At 42.5% G+C, this 26,122-nt stretch overlaps 1 protein-coding gene across 5 annotated transcripts in view; it reads left to right on the top strand.

Annotated features, from left to right (window-relative positions):
• Positions 1–26,122, top strand: part of RASGRF2 (Ras protein specific guanine nucleotide releasing factor 2) — a 233,544-nt gene that overhangs the window by 175,353 nt on the left and 32,069 nt on the right. For all 5 annotated transcript variants that reach the window (XM_057740270.1, XM_057740256.1, XM_057740266.1 and 2 more), the window contains one exon: positions 9,242–9,348. In XM_057740270.1, coding sequence (XP_057596253.1) covers positions 9,242–9,348 — 107 coding nt within the window. The remainder of the gene's footprint in view (positions 1–9,241; positions 9,349–26,122) is intronic.

The following is a 26,122-nucleotide window of genomic DNA, read 5'->3' as shown; positions in this document are numbered from 1 at the left end:
TAAAGTTCAGTTTCCGTAATTGTAGCGACTATTCTAGATCATCTCTCAAGAATGAGGATGTTATAGACTCAGTAAATACTGTTGTCAAGATGTTCAGCACAGTGTATGTGCAAATCTGCTTGTCTGCATTAGCCTGTATTTTTTTTTTCAGTTTACTAGCTAATAAAGCCTCTTCATATCTAGGAAAATATTCTAGACTTGGTTCAGTGGGCAATAGGGAGACATTAGAAGTACTTGGTGCTGGAACAGTAACAAATTAGAGGGCTGTTTAAGATTACTCTTGAAGAGACAGCACCGTGCTCATTTGCAGGGTTTCAAATTATGTAATTTTTGATGTTTTACTTGTTTGGAGCCTATCTTCTCCCCATTTAAAGAGGCAGCTGCATGAGAGCAGGGACCACATCTCTTGTTCAAGCAGCACCTACACAGAACCTGGAACGTAGTAAGTGCTCCACAGATATTGATTGAATAATTGAATTATGGATGAGGAAGAATAGAAGGACAGAGAGAATGGGGAAATGAGGAACATCTAGGAGACAAAAGCTACCACCCATGGGTGAGGCGCCTACCCTTAGGGTTATAGCAGGAGGCTAGAGAAGAAGGGATCAGTCTGACAGATGCTACCAAAAAGTTAACAGTATTTGTTGACCTAATGGGAAAAAGCAAGGAGAGACAGAGAGGAGTGAAGTTTCCCATCTGAGAAGCAGAAACTATGGTTGTTCCATTAACTCAACAGGAAAGTTAGGATGGGGAGGAGCTTGAGAGCAAAAAACATAAATTTGATTTTTGTGTCATTAATATGGAAATGTCCTGTAAGAAGCATTTCTTACAAGGGATGAGGTGGAAACTGGAGGTGTCAGGTTGGAATACATAGAAAACCCATGGAAGGGAATTATGTCCCCAAGGGAGTGAGAATTAGATGGAGTCAGCTGGAGAGCAGACCAGAAACCAAGAAATGAGGCAGAGGTGGGCAGCCTGGAGGATTGGGTGGGGAATGGAGAGTGTTCAGTGACAGAAACAAAGTGGGGACCGTAAGAGGATGAGCATCCTCTGCTTGTTCCTTCAGACATGTTTCAGAGTAAAGAACGGACTTATCCAGAATTTCTGGGAAATGAACGCAGGTGGTTTAAACATAGTGCTAATAATCAGATAGTCTGTATTAGTCACTTTCAAACTGTTTTATTGCAACCCACTCTCAGAAATACATTTTACATTTTGACCCAGAATGCATACACACAGAGACACACACAGACAGACACACAAACAATTGGTACAAAATTTTCTCTACAGAGTATTCACTCTCACTATGTACAGTCTACTCAGTTTTCATCTATTTCGTTGTTTAAATGCTGATAACAACCCACTAAACTGATCTCACTCCCCATTAATAGATCATGACTGGAAGTTTTAAAAGCCCTGGTCGATATAATGGTCACATAGGAAATACAATGAATTTGGGGAAATAGTACATTTTGAGAAAGTTTAAATTCCAGTTAGATAAAGTTTTCATTTAAAATCCATTACCATATAAAACTTTATAATGGTGCTATTTTCTTATAGCTCTTCAAAATTTAGAAAAGAGAATTAAAAGGACAGCACTACTTTCCCCAAATGTCAAATAGCGTCTTCTCTTGTAGCTTTAATAATATTTACCAACTTGCAAGTAAAACTTAAAGTCTAAACTTTGTATCCAGGCCATGAGGTGTAATGAAAAGCACTCTGGCTTTAGAAATAGACAGACCTGGGCTCAAGTCCTGGTTCTGCCACTTCTTAACTCTGTGACCTTTGTCAAGTTACTTAACCTCTCTGATTTCCTGTTTACTTGTCTATCAATGGGGAAAACAAAATTTACCCTACTTCATTGCTGTTGTTGTTGAAGAAGCCCCATTACTCATGGTCCTATAAATTTGGTACTTGGTGGGCATGCAGTAAATGACAATTGTTGTTATTGCAAAGGTTAAAATATAGACCACTTGTAAAGCTCCAAGCACAATGCCCGGCACAAGGCAACAATAAATGTGAGTGATCTTTCCATGCCAACAAACAGAGTAGAAATATAGTTGTAATCCAAGTGCACAGAAATATACAAACCAATTATATGATTTTGTATTGCACATGATTTTTAAAGAAATATATCTACTGGACAACGTGGATAACATTGATCTTATTGAGAGATTGGTTCCCATTTGTATAAAGTGAAAAATTATTCATCACCATTGTGGCATTTTTCTTAATTCCCTCACTGATATAATCATTAAAGTAATCTCATTAAAATGCATTCATTCAATAAGCCTAACTTTATTAAGACCTACAATGCCAGGTACCAGGGATAAAATTATTCACAATAAGAAACAGTTTCTAGAAGCGTGGTTAAAGTAAGCATTTACTTTTCCTTCCAGGCAGCCCATCACCATGGACCACTGACATCAGTGTCCTCTCTGTGCTTTTTTGGCTCTTTCTAACTTTCCTCACCAAGTCAGAGGATGCCTAAAGATGCTTTGTTGGCATTAACAACAACTCCATGGTCCATTTCTTGGCGATATGCTTTAGATGTTAACATACCTCACCATGTTCAAGAATTCCTTGTCTTTGACAGTTTGTCCTCAGCTCTATCTGAACAAGCCCATAATCCACCTACGTGTAATCTTATTTCCATCTCACCATTATTTTACTTGCCTCTTACGAAGTAGGCAGTGAAGTTAGCTGAGTTTCTCATCATGTGAAGAATAAAGTGAAAAATTTCCTCCTTTTCTCTATTTTAAAATTTCCTTGCCTCCCTCCCCACTACTTTTTTGTATGCCCTGCTTGTGATAGATATATACATATGATACATCATGGCAGTATGGTGGGAAAATGCCCTTAATTCAGATACATAGCATCTGCAGACACTTTCAAATAGTTTTCATTGGGAGTGATGCAATTTTTGGTAAGAAAAATAACTGCTGAGTGCCTGTGTGCAAAGCTGAAGGGCCTACAAAGATGCCTGAAATAAAATCCCTTCACCAGGGAGTGTATAGATTAATGAGAGAGTTGTCACATCTACCAATTTCTATAAGGGAGAGAATGACCCACAGGGTGTCTGGGGGAAGGACCATAAAGTTGAATCTCATTCTTAAATGCACACATGTGATGATTTGGTTCTTATCACTTTCCCAAATAGCTTTTGTTGCCCAAATTAGCTCATTCGACCAATGCCTACAACTGAAAAAAGACATACATAAATTGGAAATACAGGAATCGCAGGGTGACGGTATTCCAGATATTTGATGTCAGTAAAATAAACTCTCCTGGTATCTGTAGAGTTTGGTTGTGCTGTTACACTTGACAAGTGAAAGATGTTTAAAGCTCCTTAGAGATTTGCTCTTCCAGAAAAGGCATAAGAATTCCTTGGGGCTGGATTGAAGATTTCAGGGCAGTATGCCTTCTACATGGATGGATATTGCCACCAATTCGCTATGTGGTTCATGTTTAAATTCAGAAATAAATATTGCCCAAGCAGTCCCCAGTTTCGATGGTGACTTGCAATAGGAGGAAATCTGATGAGTTGCAGAAAATTGTTACTCTGATCACAGAGCTTTAATGTCTGTGAAAAATGGGAATCTCTTTCACTGTTTGATGAACAGATGGAGGTCTTTGATCTTAGAAATACTCTGTCAATTCTATTTAAACCACCAATTTAGAAATTCCCTAAACCAGGTACATAAACTGTCTGAGAGGCATACCTGTAGTAAACCCTGATAGATCAGGTTTTATTATTGGAGCTGCTGCTCACGCATTAACTGAAATTGCCTTAGTTGGGCTCTCATGTGCTAAGCTGATACATGTGGTCTTGCTGTAATATGGCACGTGGGTCCATGCTCCTGATCACACAGCCTGGTTCCCCTCTTTTCTGTTTTCTACTTCTTTAGCTCTTTGCACTGCATTTGGGTAATTTTCTCAGATCTATTTTTCAGATCTCTTTACAGTTTACTCTTTCTTTATTCAACTGGGTCTAACCTGTATTTATTTATAATATCTATCCGTGCTTTAAATTTCAACTTGTCCATTTTTTCAGTAATAATTGAAAGACTAATTCTATTAATTTGAAGACATTTTGTGTGTTTCTTATAAAATTTGACTTGAAATATTTTAAATTCTTTTCACATGTTTTCAGTTTGCACTTTTATATCTTTAGTCTTTATAAACATCCTAATTTTAGGATATTTAAACTAGAACTATGCAATAGTTCTGAAATTCTTGGTGGTGGTGGAGGGGTGGGGTGTAGTGGGGAGTTCCTGATCCCTATGTCTACGGACCCTTATTCGTGGTAGATGGCTTGTGTGTTTTGTACTTTGGGATTGTGAGTTTTTCTTCAGGGGCTTTCTTGTTGGTCATCCAGTACAGGCTTGAGGGTGAGCCTTTGTCCCGCCAGAGAGGTTTCATGTGTGCTTTTGTCAGGGGCTCCAGAGTTATCACTGGCTGGGGCCAGCCAGTAGTGGTTCAGTCTGGGCTTCAGACCTACGTGAGGTGGTCCTGTGGTTATCAACCCTCAGGGAGACTTTGTTTTACCCTCACTGAGATCCAGGCTAAGATAGTCAAGTTTCTTAACTATCTCCTTATACAGGTTGGAGAATTTCTTTTCCTGATCCTCTCTTGGGCAGAGGGGATGGCCTTTTGAGAGTTCCAACTTTGTGTGGGAGTCTCAGTTCTAATTCTGTCACTCACACTTCCTGAAGGCCCTGGGGCTTTGTCTCCTGAATCATGTGGATTTACAATCCACATCTCCTTTACCAAGACTGGTAACCTGCTCTCCACGAATAGCCAAAGCAATCTTGAGAAGAAAAAATGGAGCTGGAGGAATCAAGCTCCCTGAGTTCAGACTATACTACAAAGCTACAGTAATCCAGACAGTATGGTACTGGCACGAAAACATAAATATAGATCAACGGAACCGGATAGAAAGCCCAGAGATAGACCCACAAACATATGGTCACCTTATCTTCAACAAAAGAGGCAGGAATATACAATGCAGAAAAGACAGCCTCTTCTATAAGTGGTGCTGGGAAAACTGGACAACTACTTGTAAAAGAATGAACTTAGAACATTCCCTAACACCTTACACAAAAAATAAACTCAAAATGGATCAAAGACCTAAATGTAAGGCCTGACACTATAAAACTCTTAGAAGAAAACATAGGCAGAACACTCTGTGACATAAGTGATAGCAAGATCTTTCTTGACCCACCTCCGAGAGCAAAGGAAATAAAAACAAAAATAAACAAATGTGACCTAATGAAACTTAAAAGTTTTTGCACAGCAAAGGAAACCATAAATATGACAAAAAGGCAACCCTCAAAGTAGGAGAAAATATTTGCCAATGAAGCAACTGACAAAGGATTAATCTCCAAAATACACAAGCAGCTCATGCAGCTCAATATCAAAAAAAAAAAAACCACCACCATCCAAAAATGGGTAGAAGACTGAAACAGACACTTCTCCAAAGAAGACATACAGATGGCCAACAAACACATGAAAAGATGCTCAGCATCACTAATCATTAGAGGAATGCAAATCAAAACCACAATGAGGACTTCCTAAGTGGCACAGTGGTTAAGAATCCGCCTGCCAATGCAGGGAACGTGGGTTGGAGCCCTGCTCTGGGAAGATTCCACATGCCATGGAGCAACTAAGCCCGTGCACCACAACTATTGAGCCTGTGCCCTAGAGCCCGTGAACCACAACTATTGAGCCCATGTGCTGCAGCTATTGAAGCCCACACACCTAAAGCCCATGCTCCACAACAAGAGAAGCCACTACAATTAGCCCTCGCACCACAGTGAAGAGTAGCACCCGCTTGCAGCAAATAGAGAAAGCCCATGTGCAGCAACAAAGACCCAATGCAGCCAATAAATAAAATAACTAACTAAATAAATTTATTTAAAAAAAAACCACAGTGAGCTATCACCTCACACTAGTCAGATTGGCCATCATCAAAAATCTAGGAACAATAAATGCTGGAGAGGCTGTGGAGAAAAGGGAACCCTTCTGCACTGCTGGTGGGACTGTAAAGTGATACAGCCACTATGGAAAACAGTTTGGAGATTCCTTAAAAAACTAAAAATAGAACTACCATACGACCTAACAATCACACTACTGGGCATATACCTGGAGAAAACCATAATTCAAAAAGATACATGTACCGCAATGTTCATTGCAGCATTATTTACAGTAGCCAGGACATGGAAGCAACCTAAATGCCCATCGACAGATGAATGGATAAAGAAGATGTGGCACATATGTACAATGGAATATTACTCAGCAATAAAAAGGAATGAAATTGAGTTATTTGCAGTGAGGTGGATGGACCTAGAGTCTGTTATACAGAGTGAAATAAGCCAGAAAGAGGAAAACAAATACCACATGCTAAAACATATATATGGAATCTAAAAAAATGGTACTGATGAACTCAGTGGCAGAGGAAGAATAAAGATGCAGATGTGGAGAACAGACATGAGAACACGAGGAAGGGGGAAAGGAGAAGTGGGACAAAGCGAAAGAGTAGTATTGACATTTATACGCTACCAAATGTTAAATAGATGGCTAGTGGGAAGCAACTACCTAACCCAGGAAGATCAACTCAATGACTGCTAGTGAGCTAGAGGGGTGGGATAGGGAGGATGGGAGGGAGGCTCAAGAGGGAGGGGATGTGGGGATACGTGTATAAATACAGCTGATTTGCTCAGTTGTACAGAGGAAACTGGCACAACAGTGTAAAGCTATTATACTCCAATAAAGATTAAAAAAAAAAAAAAAAGGCAGCCAGCAATAGTTGAGAGTCTTAGTTCTGGTTTTCAGATATCTCTGTGTGTTTGACCCTGGAAAATTCCATATTTTCTTGAGAACTCAGCTATGCATTTAAAAAGATACTTACTATATTTTACCCAGAATTTCTAAGCTTCTAATAGCAAAGTTTTTTAGAGATATCTAGTCTGCAAGAGCACATCATCATCCTCTGACAATGTCTGCTAGTGGGTGGAAGATGCCTGTCTACAGTCAAGCAGGAGTATGGAGAAGGGCCTCTGCCCTTTAGAAGCTCATGGACTTTTTTGGTCTAACTCATTCATAGGCTCTGAGGACTGGTCGTTCAGTCTTTCACTCAATCATCCTTACATTTATAGCATATTCAATAATAGTTCCTACTATCCAAACTTTTGTTCATTTATTCAGCAAATATATATTGTGCCCAGCGTCTGCTACATGCTGTGTATGTGCTCATGCCCAGCAAAGGCTTACCCGATACTTGTCTTCATGGAGGACACAAATATTGATCAGATAATCACATAAATAAAAATTGCAAATGTGGCAAGTGTCCGAAAGTAAATGTGCATGTTGTTGTGAGATGTGCAATGGGGGATTTATCCAGCTCAGGCCCGGAAATGCTCATTTGGGGAAGTGAAATGAGTGGCTTTCACTGAGTGAAAGACGGGGGTATGTGCAGAGGCGCTGGGGTGAGGATAAGGGACTGAAAGAAGGTTGGCTAAATTGGAGAGGAAATAGAAGAATATGATCTCACGAAAGTCTGAGAGAAGCTAAGAGCCAAGCTATAAAAGGTGTTGTAGGCTGCGTTAAAGAGTTTTGTATTTATCATAAGAGTCATTGAAGGGCTTTAAACAGGGGAATGACACAGCTAATTTTTCCTTTGGAAGAGCTTTCTGACTTTAGAAAAGAGAACAGATTTGAGGAGGCAGAAGTGACAATGAAACTAGTTAGGAGGCTATTGTCAGTGGACTAGATGAGAATTGCTGGAGCTCGATGCCAGGTTTGGCTTTGTGGATACAGTGACAGGGACAGATTTGAGATTTATTTTGCAGGTGAAATTATCGGGGAGAAGCAGAGAGATGGCCTAAGAACAATTCCAAAGTTTCAGGCTTATGTAACTAGATGGCTGGTGGTGGTCCTTTACTGAGATGGGGAACACTGGAAAAGGACAAGGTTTTGTGGAAAGGCCATGGGTTTTTCTTTTGCACATATTGAGTTTGAGGTTTTTGAAACATCTAAGAGGAAAATATCAAGAGGCAATTGGATATATGGGTGCAGAGTTCAGAGAAGAAATCTTAGGATATAATATGTGAATAATTTTTATAGGTGATCATTAGATGAAATTTCCTATGGGGAGATAATAGATATCCCTTGGATATAGAGACATGGAGGTTATTGGTGACTTTAGTGGGAGCTGTTTTGGTAGTGAGGTGGGGTGAGAAGCTAGGAATAGGATGTAGAGTGAGTAGGAGATGAAAGGAAATCAGTGAGTGTAGACAACTTTTGAGAAGTTTGCCAGTGAAGTTATGTGAGGCTTGAATTCTTATTTATTTATTTATTTATTTTTAGTTCACTTTTAAAGGAAATGTCACTTAATTATGATTGGAAGGCAAAATCTTTTAAAACAAAGAACCAGTAGAAAAATATTAAACTGGTTTATTGATAGTGAAAAGGTGGCCAAGACAGAGACATAGGCTGGTACAGAGAGGGCTCAGAGACACGGACCCAATACTGAGTTGTAACAATAGCTAACATTTATTGCGCACTCACTGTTTGCTCCAGTGCTGTTCCAAATGCTTAACATGTACTGACAGTCTCCAAACAAGTCTCTGAGGTTGGTACATTCCTCCCACGCAGGAGGTGAGGAAACTGATCACCAGAGAGGAGCTGTAACTTACATAGTAGGAGAACAGGGATTTGAACCCAGACAGTCTGGCTGTGGAGTTCATGTTCTTAACCACTGTGCTATACTGCTTCTCAATACATGGGTGCACAAGCAAGTGTTTGTATCATCTGTGAGCCAAGGTACGGGCTCATCCATCTACAAATATTGAAAATGTTCATCGTTATATAATGACTTTGGAGCAAAAGTGTAAACTGACGTTGATTCAATTACTTTGTTAAAACTCCTTAACTTTATATTATATAACAAGACATGCACAAATGGAAGTGTCACTAGACCAGCTTTAGCTTTAATCAGTGGCCTTTAATAAGTATGTGCACATTATTCATTTAATTGCACCTGTAACTATGTGGTGGCCTTGCTGCTGAGGGTATAATAGGTAAGTAAGCAGAATCCACAGCAGCCTGAAGCCACTTGCTCCTCTGCCAAGATGTGTCATTTGTGAGTGTCATTAACCAATGTCCCAAAATAAGTGACCTTTTCCAGGTCCCTGGGGATTGGCTTTAACGACAATATGTGTGTGTTTCTTTTCCTCCTAAGGATTTAACAACACCGAGAGAACATGTGACAAAGAGTTTATTATACGTAGAACAGCCACCAATCGTGTACTGAACGTCCTCCGTCACTGGGTCTCAAAGCACGCACAGGTAATTCAGTGGCCTCGGTAATTACTTTCAAGGATTTTTTTAAGACCAAGTTTTTAAATCATTACAACGCCTCCTAATTCTTTGGAGTTAGAGTCTGAAACCTGGAAATTAGGAAGGGAAGACACCGGAGGGTGGGCATACCGATCAAAGCAAACAAACGTGTACCGCCACCATCCGCTGTTTCCGGTCTACACAGGGCGCGACGCAGGAGGTGGAGCAGGACTCCCCTCTTTCCTCACCTCTCAGGCAGCAGCACCCACTGTGGGCACTAGAGCCATGCAGAGCCACTGTGCCCTGCCACCCAGGGGCACTGTTCACAGGGCCCTCTCTGTACGTGTCGTTGGCTCTGGGGTGGCACCTCCTGGAGGGAAACAGCTGGTGTCTCCTGGAAGCAAGCAGCACGCTGGTACCAGACACTCCCGTGTCTAGTCAGGGAGCGTTTTCTCGGCCCGATTCAGGAGATACGTTGCCTCAGGCCTTTTGATACTTGGGTTTCTAGGACAGTTGACTCTCGATCCATGGGATGCTTAGGAGCACAGCCCTCTGCACAGTGGAGAATTTGCGTATAACTTATCGTTGGTCCTCCGTACCTGGGGTCCTGTGATATGTGTGGGTCCTCCACATCCCGGAATTCAACCAGCTGCAGATTGTGTAGCACTGGAGTACTTACGATGGGAAAAAAATCCACATACACGGGGACCCACGCAGTTCAAATCTGTGTTGTTCAAGAGTCGAGTGTATCTGTTTTTAAATGGTGTCCTGCTGACAGGACACCTGCGTGTTATCTGTGTGTGTGTTTTCAGTGTACGTTTATAGAATTTATATCCATGTCACCATTTCACGGAATAAAGCAAGGGCTCCCTTTGCCTCATTGATTCAAGGCTTGAATAGTGCCGAACGGTGCCCGCACCGCCAAATAAAGGGCAGGCCTCCTGGACACTGGCTGGCTGGCACCCTGCAAGGAGGGTTTTAGAGAGCGAGAAGGGGGCCCTTCATGGTGCAGATCCAAACACGGGAAACATATAAAATGTGAGTTAGCTAATGAGTAGAGAAACGGAAAAAATGCCAGAATTCCCATATCTCACTTCATTGTATTCTCAGAGGCCGTCACAAGTCTACTGCCTGGCCCTTGGTAATGACCGTTTATCAGAGAGAGTCACAAAAAGGCCAGGCTTCTGAAACCCTCGTGGCAGGACAGTTCACTAATTGGAACAAGTGGGATTTGGACCTCACCACCAGTTAGCCCATGACAACTCTTAAATATTAATTAAAATGAAAACAAAGACAGCACATTAAATAATGTAAACATTTCATCTTGCACATCTTTTTCTTTAGAACTTTTATTGAGATATAATTGACATACAATAGACTGCATATATTTATCTTGCACATCTTAAATAAATGAGAATGGATTCTGTGTGACCCAAATTCTGAGACCCATCCTTAGCTCATTGGAAATATCTCATCTCTCTCTTCTGCAGTCTCAGTGAGCTGCTTTGAATCCCTTCTGCTTCATCACAGGTAAAACATGATAGTGATGCTTCTCCTGCACCTGACCGTCCATTCCATCATCTCTGGTTTTTTGACTTAGAGTCTTGGCTTCTGATTCCTGGATCCAACAGTGGCTTGGAAATACAGAGTAGCTTCGCTAGACAAAGTTGAGCAGATTCTACTTGGTTCTCTTCCCCGGTCACAGCTTGGCCCCTGCGAGTTCATGCCAAGACTCACAGTCACAGTACCAGTCACAGCCCAGGTCTCCCTGGCCCCAGCTCCCTCCTCTCCTCCACATCTTCCCTCAGAAAACGCTAACTCTGCTACCCCATCAGCCTCCCTTTCCTTTTATCAATCCCCAGTGAGCTCTTTTTCTAATGATCTCAAACAGGGATCCCTCACAATTCACATATAACTCTTATAGTAGCTGGAAAAGTACTGCACATCAAATTACAATAGGCTGGGGTTATTTTACTTTTGGTAAAGAGAATTCATAGATGGGAAGAGTTCGGTGTACTGAATCCGTCACTTATAATTAAGAGATTTATAGCAGAGTGTTATCATCTGATTTGATAGCTGCGTTGTACATGCATGTATACATGTGTGCATACAGGCAATATCAAGTTGATAGCACCAAGCTATTGGAATAGAAAATAGATTGATGTGAAAGTAAGATTCTCTTTATTCAGATTGTCCTGGTGGCCTTTAGTTCTAATCCAAAAAGCCCCTAGGTGTTATCTTTTGTTTAGACAGTTCAGGTATAATATTTGCAGCCTGTTACTTCAGGTGTGCTCACGCATGGGAAAGCACTTTGTAAACAATTCCAGTGAGGGGGCTACACCCGCAAGTCCAGCTTCCCGGACCCTCCCTACATCAGGGTGGTACATCTCTACATGTGTGGATGGTACAAATGGCTCAGATAGCCAGTCTTTTCTCCTGTCAGGATTACTGTATATAATTTCGAACGCTATGTGCCAAAGTCAGTTCTTACCACTCACTCATTTGTCTTTTCTTACCTTCCCTGCACGTGTGAGTGGATTGGAGGGATCTGTGGTTGGTGTTCGACTGTCCTGGTGTAACTTCCTCCTGTGCACAGCCTGTCACCTTCCTCATTAACCGAGTTCTCCATCACCCTCTGTGTAAGCACGTGAGGTACAGGGTGTTTCCGTAACATTTCTGCTTATTGGCAAGTGCTTTAGGACTTTTTTTGCTGGCTTCAGTGTCAAGGTCTCCTTTCCTCCCTTTACTGACTTGCTTTAGTCTTGACTTGAGCCCAAGTCTGTCCATTTCCAAAGCCAGAGTGCTTTTAATTACACCTCATGGCCTGGATCCAAAGTTTAGACTTTAAGTTTTACTTGCAAGTTGGTAAACAACACGTAAAGCTACAAGAGAAGTTGCTATTAAAGCTACAAGAGAAGGGAAAGTAAGTGCTTTCCTTTTAATTCTCTCCTAAATTTCCAAGAGGAATAAGAGCATAGCACCATTGTAGAGTTTCATGTGGTAATGGATTTTAAACAAAAACCTTTATTTATCCAACTGGAATTACAATTAAAATGTAATTAAATTCAATTTGAATTATAATTTAATTTAAATGTAATTAAAATTAAAATGTACTCTTTCTCCAAATTCATTACATTTCCTATGTGACCATTATATAAACCAGAGCTTTTAAAACTTCCAGTCATAATCTCTTAATGGAGAGTGGGATCAATTTTGTGGGCTGTTACCAAGAGCAGGTCAAGGCAGGCTCTTGGTAATGGATTAGTAAACAGTTCCAGTAGACACAGCTGGTTTCAGCTCACGGTCCTAGAGGCCACATTGTGTGCCCACCACCTCCGCTCACCACGGTGGCACAGCCTGAGTCAGTTGAGTTAGAGGAGGTGTGAGCACGGCCCCTGACTTGATGGACCCTAAACAAGGTGACCACCAAAACTGCCAATTAAACCCTCATCTTTGTTGTCTTTGGTTTTCACATCACAAATGAAAGGCTGGGCCAAAAGGGGTTTGGTCATCTGATTTCATTCAGTACCAGTGGAGTCCATTTAAGGAAGAATGTAGCATTGTTGTGGCAACCTGACTGTACTGAAGTAGTAGCTTTTAAACAAAGAGTAGGGAGTTGTTTAAAAAGCAGTGCAGCATGCTAACAATTGCATTTTTCCTCACATGGTAGACTACTAGGGACACCATTGCAATTTGTAGAAAACAGAGACGCCGCAGTGAAACAGCATGTAAATTTGTCTCCAAATAATCTAGAAAATCGAGTCTCCTACAAAGATATCGTGCATTTATTTCTCATTTCTCATCAAAGGTAACTAATATTAGCAGATACTACCCTGAACTTATTTCAGGAGAAATAAAGAGTTGCAGAAGTCTGGGTGTTGGTTCTGCAGAGAAATAAAATTTCCCTAGGATGTCACCTTCAACTCTCCCCTTCCCTGCAGAGGTAGTGCTAGGATGCCATTTTTCCTCCTGGAACCTTCTAGCCTTTTCTTTAGTATTTGGTAAGGCTAAAATGTTTCATTTTTTCCCCCTGATTCTAAAAATTTTCATCTGTGCATATACTCTACCCTAATTGCTCCTCATTTTGTTATGCTTTCTCACTCATTTGTTTCCTTTCATGTTGCTAGTGAAGCCACGAGGCCGAGCTGAGCTTCTCCCATGCCTGGTCAGCAGGAGGGGCCGCAGCCCGGAGTCAGGGGGGACCTGTGTTCGTCTTCCAGCTCTGCCATTATGTCTTCTCTGGGGCCCTGAGCTGGTCACTCAGTCTCTCTGGGTGCTAATTTCCTCTTTTTTTTTTTTTAAGCTTTTTATTGGAGTATAATTGCTTTACACTGTTGTGCCAGTTTCTGCTGTACAACAAAGTGAATCAGCTGTATTTATACATGTATCCCCATGTCCCCTCCCTCCCGCGCCTTCTTCCCGCCCTCCCTGTCCTACCCCTCTAAGTCATCACCCATCATGGAGTTGATCTCCCTGTGTTATGCAGCAGCTTCCCACTAGCTATCTGTTTTACATTTGGTGGTGTATATATGTCAATGCTACTCTCACTTCGTCCCAGCTTACCCAACAACCATCCCTGTTTTACATCATCTAAGGATGTGGTGAGAATTAAAGGTGATGTTGGATTAAAAAGCATGAAGGACAAAATGTATAATATAGGTGCATGTGACTATATCCCTTCCAGCTAAGGACAGGAGAAATGCACATTTGCTTTCCCTCCAATCAGCCTGGAAGCTCCATCCAGACAGGGCCTGTCTCATTCATCTTTGTATCTCCTTTCACTGGCTCTGCAATGCTGAGTATATGGTAGATTCCCAGTCATAGTTGTTGAATTTATATTTTAATGTTGCTGTCATTCATTCTCTCCAGGAAGTCACTTTCTAGCCTTTAAAGTTTCCAAAGTCAGCCAAGACAGAGACTACAGCCACTAATGAACCAGAAATCAGGGCTGTGTAGAGAATCTGAATAAAGAGTTTTCACCAGGTGTCCACACCTTCACAAGGGTGTCCTGCTGGGCAGCCTTCGTGTCATTCACACAATTCCAAGGTGTCTGCGGATTTCAGGACTGCAGAGCCTTTTTAAAAAAAAAATTTTTAATTGAAGTATAGTTGATGTGTAGTATTTTATGTTACAGGTGTACAATATAGTGATTCACAATTTTTAAAGTTTATACTCTATAGTCACTATAAAATATTGGCTGTAGTCCGCATGTTGTACAATAGATCCTTACAGTGTATTTTATACATGTTTGTACCTCTTAACCTTTCACCCCTATACTGCCCCTCCCTCCTTCCCTCTCCCCCCGGTAACTACTGGGGTGTTCTCTATATCTGTGAGTCTGCTTCTTTTGTGTTATATTCACTAGTTTGTTACATTTTTTAGTTTCCACATATAAGTGATATCATACAGTATTTGTCTTTCTCTGTCTGACTTATTTCACTTAGTCTAATACTCTCCAAGTCCATCCATGTTGCTGCAAATGGCAAAATTTCATTCTTTTTTATGGCTAATATTCCATTGTATATATGTGTGTGTATCACATCTTCTTTATCCACTGATCTATTGATGGACATTTAGGTTGCTTCCATATCTTGGCAATTGTAAATAATGCTGCTATGAACATTGGGGTGCATATATCTTTTCGAATTAGTGTTTCTGCTTGTGTCCTCTTGCACAGGCAGGCAAGGGAGGGACTTCAAGGCTGGCTGTAAATAACTCAGATCTATACTTGAGTCTCTGTGGAAGGTCTTGTATGTATAACCTATAGCAATTTTGATTTTCCTGAGTTGTCTTATTGATCAACTAATTCTGAAAAAATACTCTGTCCACTTGTTTGTGGGATCTTACAGACCATGGAGTGGCACTGATAAAGGAGCCTGCAGCTGTGTCCACAGGTTACGATTCCCTTCATCAGACTCAGGGTACCTTCTGAATGACAAGGGGGCTGAGAATGAGACAGTCATTCGTTTTCTTAATTGTAGGCTAAAGGGAATTAGCCTACATGTTTTAAAAGTGTAAGATCAGACGGAAATGACCTGCATACATAAAAATCTTCTTCCCAAAGAAGTTTATGGAGGGAATATTGCTACTCCCTTTTCAGTTTTCTCACCTCCCTCATTCATTTACTAATAAGACCTGAGCTCCGGGATATGCCAGCCACTGGGGTAGATGTGAACATGAGCAAAACCCAGACATTGCCTGAGTCAGGGTAGCAGGGCTTCAGTCCCCAGCAGAGAGGTCTCCAAAAACCCTACCAGGTGCCACGAAAGGAAGAGCTAGCCACGGTCCCATCTGCCACATCAGAGGGAACCAGGGCCAGGCTCTACCTGCAGCAGCATGTCAGACTACCTTCTTTCCCTGGAAGGTCAGAAGTGATAGCAAGAAGGCAGAGAGGAGGTGGCAGAGAGAGAAAAAGGGGCCTCCCATTTGGGCTTCTAGGCTTGAGGCCAGCCAGGCAGGCGGCAGGAGGGGAATGGCTTATTTTGGACTGTAATGGGACTTTGATTAATATATTGGATTGGACATTTTGATTGAAGAGGTTGTTCTTATAGCTAAAGCTTCTGGAAGAGTTTGGTGCTTGCCCTAAAGGGTGGGGAAGGATGGCCTGCAGAGCAATGTAATGAGATGTCTGAGAAATAGTACTGCTGCCTGATTATTTCATTATTGTTCATGGTACAGGAAGTGTAGGTCACCTTGGCAGAGCAATTTCACAGAATTTGTCAAAATAACTGTTATGTTTCTAACTCACTTCAGTCCTCTTACATTCACTGTATGATGGACAAAGAGAACATATTTAGCTGCTGCTGAAGAACTCCTTAGTTTATATGCTTTTTGGCATTTTATTGAGATATTATGTCCTGCATATAAAGGGCACTGAACGTGGATATAATTAAATGACTTTTTACCTATGTACACACCTGTGCAGCTCCCACCCTGAGCAAGAAATGGAACATTTCCTTCCAGGGAAATGCCCCTCTTCCTGGGCATTGCTCAATTTTCTGTTAGTTTTAGTATTGTTCTTATTGATATTATATACTTTTTATATATTTAGGATTAAGCCCTTTATCTGCCAGTTACATTCATTTCCCCCAGTTTGTTCTTTTTTAAAAAATATTTTTATATAATTTTTTTATTGTACGGTAGTTGATTTACAATGTTGTGTTAATTTTTGTGGTATGGCAAAGTGATTCAGTTATACATAGATATTAGGTTGGCCATAAAGTTCACTCAGGTTTTTCCATAAGTTTTTGGCCAACCCAATATATACATTCTTTTTTATATTATTTTCCACTATGGTTTATCACGGGATATTAAATGTAGTTCCCTGTGCTATACAGTAGGACCTTGTTGTTTACTCATTCTATATAGAATAGTTTGCATCTGCTAACCCCAACCTCCCAGTCCATCCCTTTCCCACCTCCCCGCCCTCATGGCAACCACAGATGTGTTCTCTATGTGTGTGAATTTGTTAATTTGTTTCTGTTTCGTAGATAGGTTCATTTGTGTCACATTTTAGATTCCACATATAAGTGATATCATGTGGTGTTTGTCTTTTTCTTTCTGACTTACTTTACTTAGTATGACAATCTCTAGGTCTATCCATGTTGCTGCAAATGGCATTATTTCATTCTTTTTTATGGCTGAGTAATATTCCATTTACACACACACACACACACACACACACACACACACACACACACATTTAAGTTGCTTCTATGTCTTGGCTATTGTGAATAGTGCTGCTATAAAAATAGGGGTGCATGTATCTTTTAGAATTACAGTTTTGTCTGGATATATGGCCAGGAGTGGGATTGCTGGATCATATGGCAACTCTATTTTTAGTTTTTCAAGGGACCTGCATACTGTTCTCCATAGTGGCTACATCAATTTACATTCCCACCAGTAGTGTAGGAGGGTTCCCTTTTCTCCACACCCTCTCAGCATTTGTTATTTGTAGACTTTTTAATGATAGCCATTCTGACTGGTGTGAGATGGTACCTCATTGTAATTTTGATTTGCATTTCTCTAATTATTCGTAGCTTTGAGCATCTTTTCATATGCCTACTGACCATCTGTATGTCTTCTTTGGAGAAATGTCTAGTTGGGTCTTCTGCCCCTTTTTCAATTGTTTTTTTTGCTGTTGTTGTTGAGTTGTGTGAGCTGTTTCCATATTTTGGAAATTAAGCCCTTGTCAGTTACACCATTTGCAAATATTTTCTCCCAGTCTGTAGATCGTCTTTTTAGCTTGTTTATGGTTTCCTTTGCTGTGCAAAAGCTTGTAAGTTTGATTAGGTCCCATTTGTTTATTTTTGCTTTTATTATATTGCCTCCCCCAATTTGTTCTTTTACTTTTAACATTGTGTATGATACTTTTTAAAATTTACACTCATAGGGGTGTAAGTATGTATACATTTATAGGAGGGTTTTATATATACTTTATCATAGAAATATATATACACATGCACACATACTCACACAGACCCTATTAGTCTTTTTGTTAAAAAAAAAATATTCTATAAAGCTCTTTGTATGCTACTGTATATTAGTTGTGTGATAGGCTATAAAAATAGGTCAGCTTAAAAGGAGGTAGTTATGGGACTTCCCTGGTGGCACAGTGGTTAAAAATCCACCTGCCAGGGCAAGGCACACGGGTTTGAGCCCTGGTCCGGGAAGATTCCACATACCACAGAGCAACTAAGCCCGTGCACCACAACTACTGAGCCTGTGCTCTAGAGCCTGTGAGCCACGACTACTGAGCCCACGCACCACAACTACTGAAGCCCGCACGCCTAAAGCCTGTGCTCTGCAACAAAGAGAAGCCACTGCAATGAGAAGCCCGCACACTGCAATGAAGAGTAGCCCCCACTCGCTGCAACTAGAGAAAGCCCACGCAGCAATGAACACCCAACGCAGCCAAAAATAAAATTAATTAATTTTTAAAAAAAGGAGGCAGTTATGAGGTGACAGTTGTCACTTTATAGTCATTCTTACTTGTATCCTTTACAAACCAGATTCACTACCATACATGTATCAAGGAAAGGACAAAGAAAGGACAAACCTAGTAAATTTTTATCATCCACAACTGATTATCAGAGTGAGTGAGTGCTTAGGGAAAACAACAGCTTTCAAAAATTCTAATATGAAGCCTGTTGTATTTGAGTAGCCCAAAATAGTCTTTTAAATGCAAAATAAATATTATTATATAACCTGAAAAAAATACATTCTGTAATACTGCCTGAACACAATTAACAAATAAATGCGGTTTGGGGTAAAAGACAAGAATTAGCAGCCCTCATAACCCCACTCTGTAGTCACTCAGAGCAGCAGAGGTGAAAGTTCTTACGCCTCCAGAAATCCTCGTAGGAGCTGAACCCAGGCCGTCTGTCCATGTTCCATCCCGAGCAGAGGGGCCTTCAGAATCTTGTTGGAAAAGCAGGGGGATGTGGGTAAGAGCATAGACTTCGGAGTCTGCGTCGCCTGGATTGAAACCCTGCCCTACCATTTGTGAGCTCTGTGGCTGAGCAAACTGTTTAGCTCCCCCAGGCCTCCATTTCTTCTTCTATAAAGTGGGGATGATATCAGTTACTCCTTCTAGTGACTGTGAGGATTGCGTGAGGCAATTCCTGTTACAGTATCCGTTCTAGACGGATGCTCAGAACGTCGTGGATGGCCGTTCTCGGTAGAGCCCTGTGAGGGTGGATCCAGGCTGAACCCAGCCAGGCCTTCAGACAAAATGCTGTTACCCCTATTTGACCAGTGGAGCAGTTAGGTCTCAGGGAGATTCAATCAGCACTGCCCAGGGGGCTTTCTGTAGTGGTGGAAACGTTCTATGTCCGTACGTCCAGAACAGTAGCCTCTGGCCACGTGTGACTAGTTGCTACAGTATAACAGCACAGTTCCAGGCCACTCAAAAGTTCAGCAGCGAGCCAGACCCAGCACCGATGTCCTGTCCTTCCACTGCCCGTTCCCCTGAAGCAGGAGCCTGATGTGTGGTCCCTGCTATGACCCCAGTGAGCCTGCCGAAGAGGGACACACACACCCCGGGCTTATGTAGACAAAAGCAAAACCTTTATGTAACATTGGTGTTGGGGTTATAAATCTCACAGAGAAGATGATGGCTTTTTCCCAGTAAGGAAGCACAGTGAGCATCCTTACATTTGGGCTTTGGGCCTGCAGCCCCAGGCCGACGGTACAGTGGGAACATGCCCTGTTGACTAATTGAGGCAGGAAAGTGGGTCCAGCTATAATGGCCTGTACTTGGGGTGTTCAAAGACCTCAGGGATCAGGGTGTCCTAAAATGAGAGTTTATCGGTTCATCTCTTCTGTTTGTTATTTAGACAGATGATGGGGTGGGGGTGGGGGGTTAATTTTTTGCTTAGTAGAACACAAAAGTCAGCGTCAAATTAAAGCACTAAGTTCAGGTGTATTCTTTGCTCCAAATCCTACATGGAGGTTAAGCCGGGACGAGCATGGTACAGACTTTTACTGTGGCCCGGAGGATGAGATGCGTGAGAAAGAAGCAGCTTCTGAACAGGCAGCTCCTGACCCCTCGACTGACAGCTCTTGGCCTGCCTCCAGCCCTGTCCTGTCCTCGGGCTCAGCCCCCTCCTTGTCTATACCCGCTCCTACCAGACTGCCGTGGGGGACTCTTTCTGTCCACTTTCGCTGCCCAGTCTCTGCTCTTGGGCCACGGATCTTCTGTCCACCTGCACAAGGCAGCCTTCAGAGTAGAGATGCCTGATCTTGGAGCTTTCTCAGGAGAAAGAGTGCCTCCCTGGCCACTGCACTCTCTGCCACATGTGGGTGCTTCCTGACCTCAGGCTCCTGAAAATGCCCAGGAACTTTCCAAATGCCTCTTCCCCGAGTCCTCACCACAGCTGGATGAGACTTCCCGACGTCCGCTTCCAGGGGAGATGTGTCCCTGGCACTGAGCTGGGAGGAGGAGCCATGGGATTTCCAGGAAGTGATCTCTGAGCCAGCGTGAGGTTTGAGATTGTCTTAGTTACAATATGGGGCATACCATCTCTTATGGGCAACTTGAAAACCTAACCTGCCACCTAGAAGGCAGTTTCCTCTCTGAGGATGCATTCTGAATGGCAGACTCCCAATGTTTTCAAAAAATTCTTTAACAGTACTGTATGACTATGTGTCAGGACTAAGCAGTTTTCAAAAACTAAGTCATTTACTCCTCACTCTAGCTTTTTGTGGGAGGGAAAATAAAATCCCTGTTTTATAGACGAGGAAATTGAAACCTGGAGATGAAATAGTTTGCCTGAGATGATGCAGGTGGCAAGTGGCAGAATCAGGTTTCACACCCAGGCTGCTGGCTGCCCAGCTCAGGCTCTTAATCAACAGTCTCACAGCCTTTCCATCTCGCCGGCCAGTACTTGGGTTGCAGACTACTCAAAAGGTAAAGTAAAAAGCCACTTGACTGAAAACAGTGAGTGTATCATATGTTAGCACTGACAATGCTTCCTCTAAGTCTTCTCTTAGAAAAGATACTTCTGTCCTAGACTCTGTGTCACTTAGACAAAGGATTTGTATTTGCTAAAGGTTGATGTGGGGCAGAGCCTTGCCTCCCTCCCTCCCCCCCCCGCCTTGCCTCCTGCATTCAGACAGTGATTGGGAGGCTCCTGTGTACCAGTCTGCCCCGGCACCGGCCAGGGCAGGATTGGGGCTGGTGCTGTCCACAGTCACAGGTCAGAAAGCCCCCGCTATTCTCAAAACCTCGGGACCCCGGACAATCCTCCACTGTTCCAGGGGGGTTAGGACGCGGCCCCACCACACAGCGGCCCCTAAGTACAAGGAGGCTTCTGGGCCTTCCCCTGCCAGTGGGTTCTGGTCGGGATGCCATAAGCAAGAGAAGAGTATTTAGTCACAGTGTGAGATGCCGGCAGCTATGAAGTATTTATTTGTAGTGACAAATTAGTCGTCTACTGCTTCAACCTTGCAAATGCTTTTATAAAAATCACCAAATGGGAAGATAATCCATGGACCACATACTTTTTATGTGAGTCTTGTCCTTATTAATCGGTCCCCATTTGCTTCTAGCTGTCCACATCACCACCGTTGATCTCTGAACGTCTAAGCTAAGAAATCTCAAACATCCACCAGGTACAAACCAGTGTTTGTTCAAATTTCCCATAAAGGCAGCCAAAGTGAAATAGAGAATGCTCTCTTTAATTTAATTAGGACAAGAACTTAAAGTCCTTTCTGCTCTTCCTGATTTCCTGGACACAGAGGCTGGTATGTATTTTCATCAGTGTAGTACTTGACCCTGCTGGGTTTTGTTGTTTTTTTGACACTGTCCTCTCCTCCCCTCAGAATAGCCTGCCTTGGGCATAAGGTTTTATTGTTCCTGGGTCAGAAAAGACTCATGTGAGGAGAGGAAAATCTGGAAACCTGAATTCTAGTCTGGATTCCAGTGTGCACTTGCTGCAAATTTGTAAAATTGGCCAAATGATCTGTATAGGTTTCTCCTGCAGAAAGGAAAGATTTGTCAAATTTCTCTAGAAAATATAAAATATAAGAAACTGTTACCTGATAAATATGGGTTCTCTTTATTTATTTTTTAATCTTGAAGATAGATCCTGCCTCTTTTTCTCTGGTCCAAGCAAACAACCAGGTAAGAAGATCCTAGTTCCCTGAACTGCTTCGCAGAGCTTTTTTTTTACCTTTCATGCATCCCTGTTGTTATCCTTTAAACTCTCCTTAAGCTTTCCATGCTTGTCTTTTAAAAAATGCTTGGCAAGACATTTACAACAGGATTTACTTGTCAGTGTGAAATAGCATTAAGAGTTTGAGAAGCCAGTGTCTTAAATGGAACTTATTTTCATTTTCCGTTAGTTGCTGAGACAGAAACTTAGTTTTCCCTGTAGGACTAGTGGGATTCTTTGACTTTTGTGGATGGATTTCATTGACAGAGAAATCACAGAGAAGCACACATGGGATTTTATGTACTTTGATAGCTTTTTACCCTGGCTGTAAGAGTTTTCTGATGAAAGGGCCATGGCAGGGGGGTGGGGGTGGGGTCCTCACTTTTCCCAGTTTGCATTCTGCATGCTCAGTCGCTCTTGGACCTTGGAAGCGTTTCTGGAGACCATGGCGTGCAGCCGAGTCCTCAGGACCAGCGACCCTCCATCACTTTACGTCACCTTAGGATTCCAAGAAGCCCGCTTAACACTGGTGCATCATAATGGTTCATTCGGGTCCAAGGTGTTGTCTCACCTGCCGCCGTTTTCTTTGTGTTTCTCTCCTCCCCACTCTGCTCTTAGGTGTCACCAACCTATATCTCCTCACCTCTTTGCTAAAGTTTCTCTCTGGATGGACGTCAAAGGTTCTAATTCTACCACATTCCTGTGACTCTGAGTCTGTCTTCTCTGTGGGGAAAACCTACCAGCTGTTTATCAGTCTTTTCCCCTCTCAGGAGTCCAGGAAGGGAGAACAAAGCATAGCTTAGAGAACACATTCTAGCATTTTCCTAAGGCTTTTACTCAAGTTAAATTTTCGTGGCATGTGGCATTAATTAAGAAAGTTACAAAATCAGGATTAAAACCAGGCCCTCCCAAACTTTTCTTTCTCCCTCCAAACCTTGCCATTGTCTTGAAAGCTACAATCTATATCAATTAACCACCTATCTAGAAACCAACGGGAAACACAGCGTGTGGAAAAATTCTCTTTTTCTCTGGTAGATGCTTTTTAAACTGGCTGATTCTCTTTTGAAGCTTAAAGATGTAAGCTTGGGAGCTATCTGAATTCAAGGTCGTAGGGCAGTATTTAAAATTCTTATAAGCACAGCTGTTCAGGTCTAGAGGCTACATTTTAGCAAGTCATTCACATACAGAGTCATTTGTTAGAAAATGATCAAATAAATGATTTTCTGCATGGCTTTTTCCTTCTCACTGAGTTGGTGTCATTCATTGCCATTTGCCTCTTCCCAGTTATTTTTGTTCTAACATATCTTCCACATTTTGCATTGTGCCTTCTCTGTGTAGCCTCCCACTTCACATCTGCTAAACTCATTTCCCAAACTGCCCGTTTAAGAATTAGGCAGCTTATTACCACTTGTCTCAAAGTTGAGAACCCTTCCCAGGAACTTTTATCCAATCACCCAACAAATGCTTGAGGGCCCACCAGGAGCACCCGTGCTTACCAAATTTGGGGTTTCATTATAGCTGGGTTTTACTACCTTTTCCTGTACATAAGCTCCTACATGATAGGCACACATTTCCTATATATTCTGTCCCTCTTTGAAGATTCTAAACCTTATGAGTAATTAATAACTAGTAAGTGTTGGACAGGTATTGGAAAGTTTAGAATTACTAAGGTATTGCTTTGTGGGGTTTCCTTCCAAACTTAATGCCCACCCTTAAAATTTTCAATGAGGTTGTTCTTTTTATAGTGTGAACAAAGAGCTGGTTAAAATAGTTTTGTTGTTTGGTGATGAGACATGCTGGAAACCTCTGCCTTTCACTTTTCCAGTGAGAAACCTCGGTTCAGAGTCAAGGTTGCCCAGAGGTGGTGGCAGACCAGGGCGGTGGCAGGTGGACAACGCCAGGCAGGTGCTGTGCAGGGTTCCCATGCCAGGTTTTAGCCAGCACAAGCCCCCCGGGATAGGGTGTCAATATTAAAGTTCTTAGTGAAGGTTTAGAACTGAAAAGAGCTGAAAGCCACCCTGGTTTAGAGGCTTGTTATTTTTACTTCATTAACATCCATGGGAGATCGTAGATTTGCATAGACTTGGGAAGATTGGTCTGCATCTTTGCCTCCGTTTCCCATTCGACAAAATGGCTCAGATCTAACCTAAATGTACACCACAATTTCAGTTAAAATTTTCATCTTCTATAGTCAAAGAAGACAGGAAACAGTAGGCTGCTTTTCATTTTCTGGAAAATCATTAAGTCAAACCTTAGGCTCTTATTTTTGAGCCTAGCACATCCTAAGCCCCTTCTTTATGGGTCCTTCAGTCTAGGTGTTAAAATTTACGCGGTTTTACTCCACACTGCAGCATTTCCACTTTCCTTTTAAAAACTCTGGCCACTGCTAGGAATACACTGTGCTGATTACAGTGAGAAAATTACTGTCATAATTCTCTTTATCCTCAGGTTGTGTTTATTGAATCAGACCGTCCCAATGTCCTAGCGTTTCCTCGGCCATATGTAGTATATTATAGTTATTGCCCTGCTCTCCTGAAAGAATGAATGTAATTTCCAAGATGCCTGAACTATCAACAGGGATTAGTTTCAGAGTGCCAGAGAATCTTATTTATTGCCTCACAGATGATTCTTCTGTTGCATAGTCTAGTCTTCTTCATAAGAACCTCCGTGTCAAGCTCCGTGCCCGAAAGGGTTGTTCAGTATAGGTGAGAGATGGTTCCAGACTCAGCACGGTAACCAGCGGCTATCTGGGTGTGTCTTTCAGCCCACGTCACCAGTGCTCCTTCACTGATAACCACTGTTTCTGGAGAGTCCTTATGCGGCAGTTAAAAACTCAGGCTCCAGCTGACACTGCCCGGGGTCTGAGTCCTGGGTCTGCCGCTTGCTGCCTGTGCAGCTTTGGCCAAGATACTTAAATCCTCTGTACTCGTGACTCCCTCATATGTGAAATGGGAATCTTAATGATTGTAACTGTGTGGCTGTTGAGGGTTGAATTAGGTAATAGGGCGGTTGGAATATCATCTAGCATGTGGCAAACTCTCAGAGTCTTAGTTATGATCATTACCTCAGGAGTTGTTCACTAACCTAGAGAAGACGTTGACTCTCCTAAGCATTTTTGAACGTGTTTGAGCAGCGTCTATAAAATCTTGGTAAAATGCGCGGATGTCCCAATAGCTTACCTCTCCGTGAGGATTCTCACATCATCGGTTGGTAACTTTCTGTTGCCGAGCCTTGGTTGTGTGTCACACTCCACTCTCTGACCCTGTGCTTGGGATGGCACCTCTTTTCAGGGGGTTCCCAGACTTGCATTTCCAGGCCTGGCCCCTCTCCTTGATGCTCAGCTGGGCACCAGACACTCACCTGCTTTTAGATGCCCAGCCCCGCCCCCTCCCCCCCCCCCCACCCGGCCCCTCTCCCTGGATTTCATTGGTTACTGTCTCCTCCATCGCCCAGACTTGGGTTGGCTGTTCTGTGTCTCCCCCGGAGCCCTAGATATTGAGGTGCTCAGTAACTGTTGAAAGAACAAGAGCTATAGTCTCCTATGTAGAGACGGAAATGTGAAAGTCTCTCACATTTTCTAGGCTCTGCGCCTTTGAAAGCAGGGTGGTTTCTTTTTTCCAATCTTGTCTCCTCAGTCCTGCTTCATGAATTGGAAAAGGAAACCTAACCTAAGTAAGCTGTTGCAGTGATCACTGCAGGCCCGCTTGGGTGCCGCGGGGCGTCGCTCACGTTGCCCCGAAGCTCCCCGGCTCAGGCCCGGCTCGCTCGCCACCCGCCGGCGGGCCCGGGAACGGCGCTGTCGGCTCCCGAGGAGCCGAACGGCCCAGGAGCGCCACCTCGTGGACAGCCTGATTACTGACTTTGCCGAGGAGCCCGTGTTCCTCCACTACCCAGCCTTCTGGTTTCCCGTTTCAGGGCCTGGGGGAATGTAGCCACGCTTGAGATTCTAGGTACTTACAAAATGGCTGTGAGGCAGGCGTTCTGTGAATAATCTACCTATGGGTTTAAATGGGGGAAGTGCCTTTGATCTGTTTCAGATTTCTTTTTATTGAGCAGTAGGTAGTATGTTTTTAACAGGGAATTTTGAACCGCCAATTCTGCATTTTACATGCACGGGTGAAAAAAGA

This window comes from Hippopotamus amphibius, chromosome 1 (assembly GCF_030028045.1).
Source record: "Hippopotamus amphibius kiboko isolate mHipAmp2 chromosome 1, mHipAmp2.hap2, whole genome shotgun sequence".
Taxonomy (NCBI): Eukaryota; Metazoa; Chordata; class Mammalia; order Artiodactyla; family Hippopotamidae; genus Hippopotamus; species Hippopotamus amphibius.
This window is presented reverse-complemented; position numbering and strand designations above follow the sequence as displayed.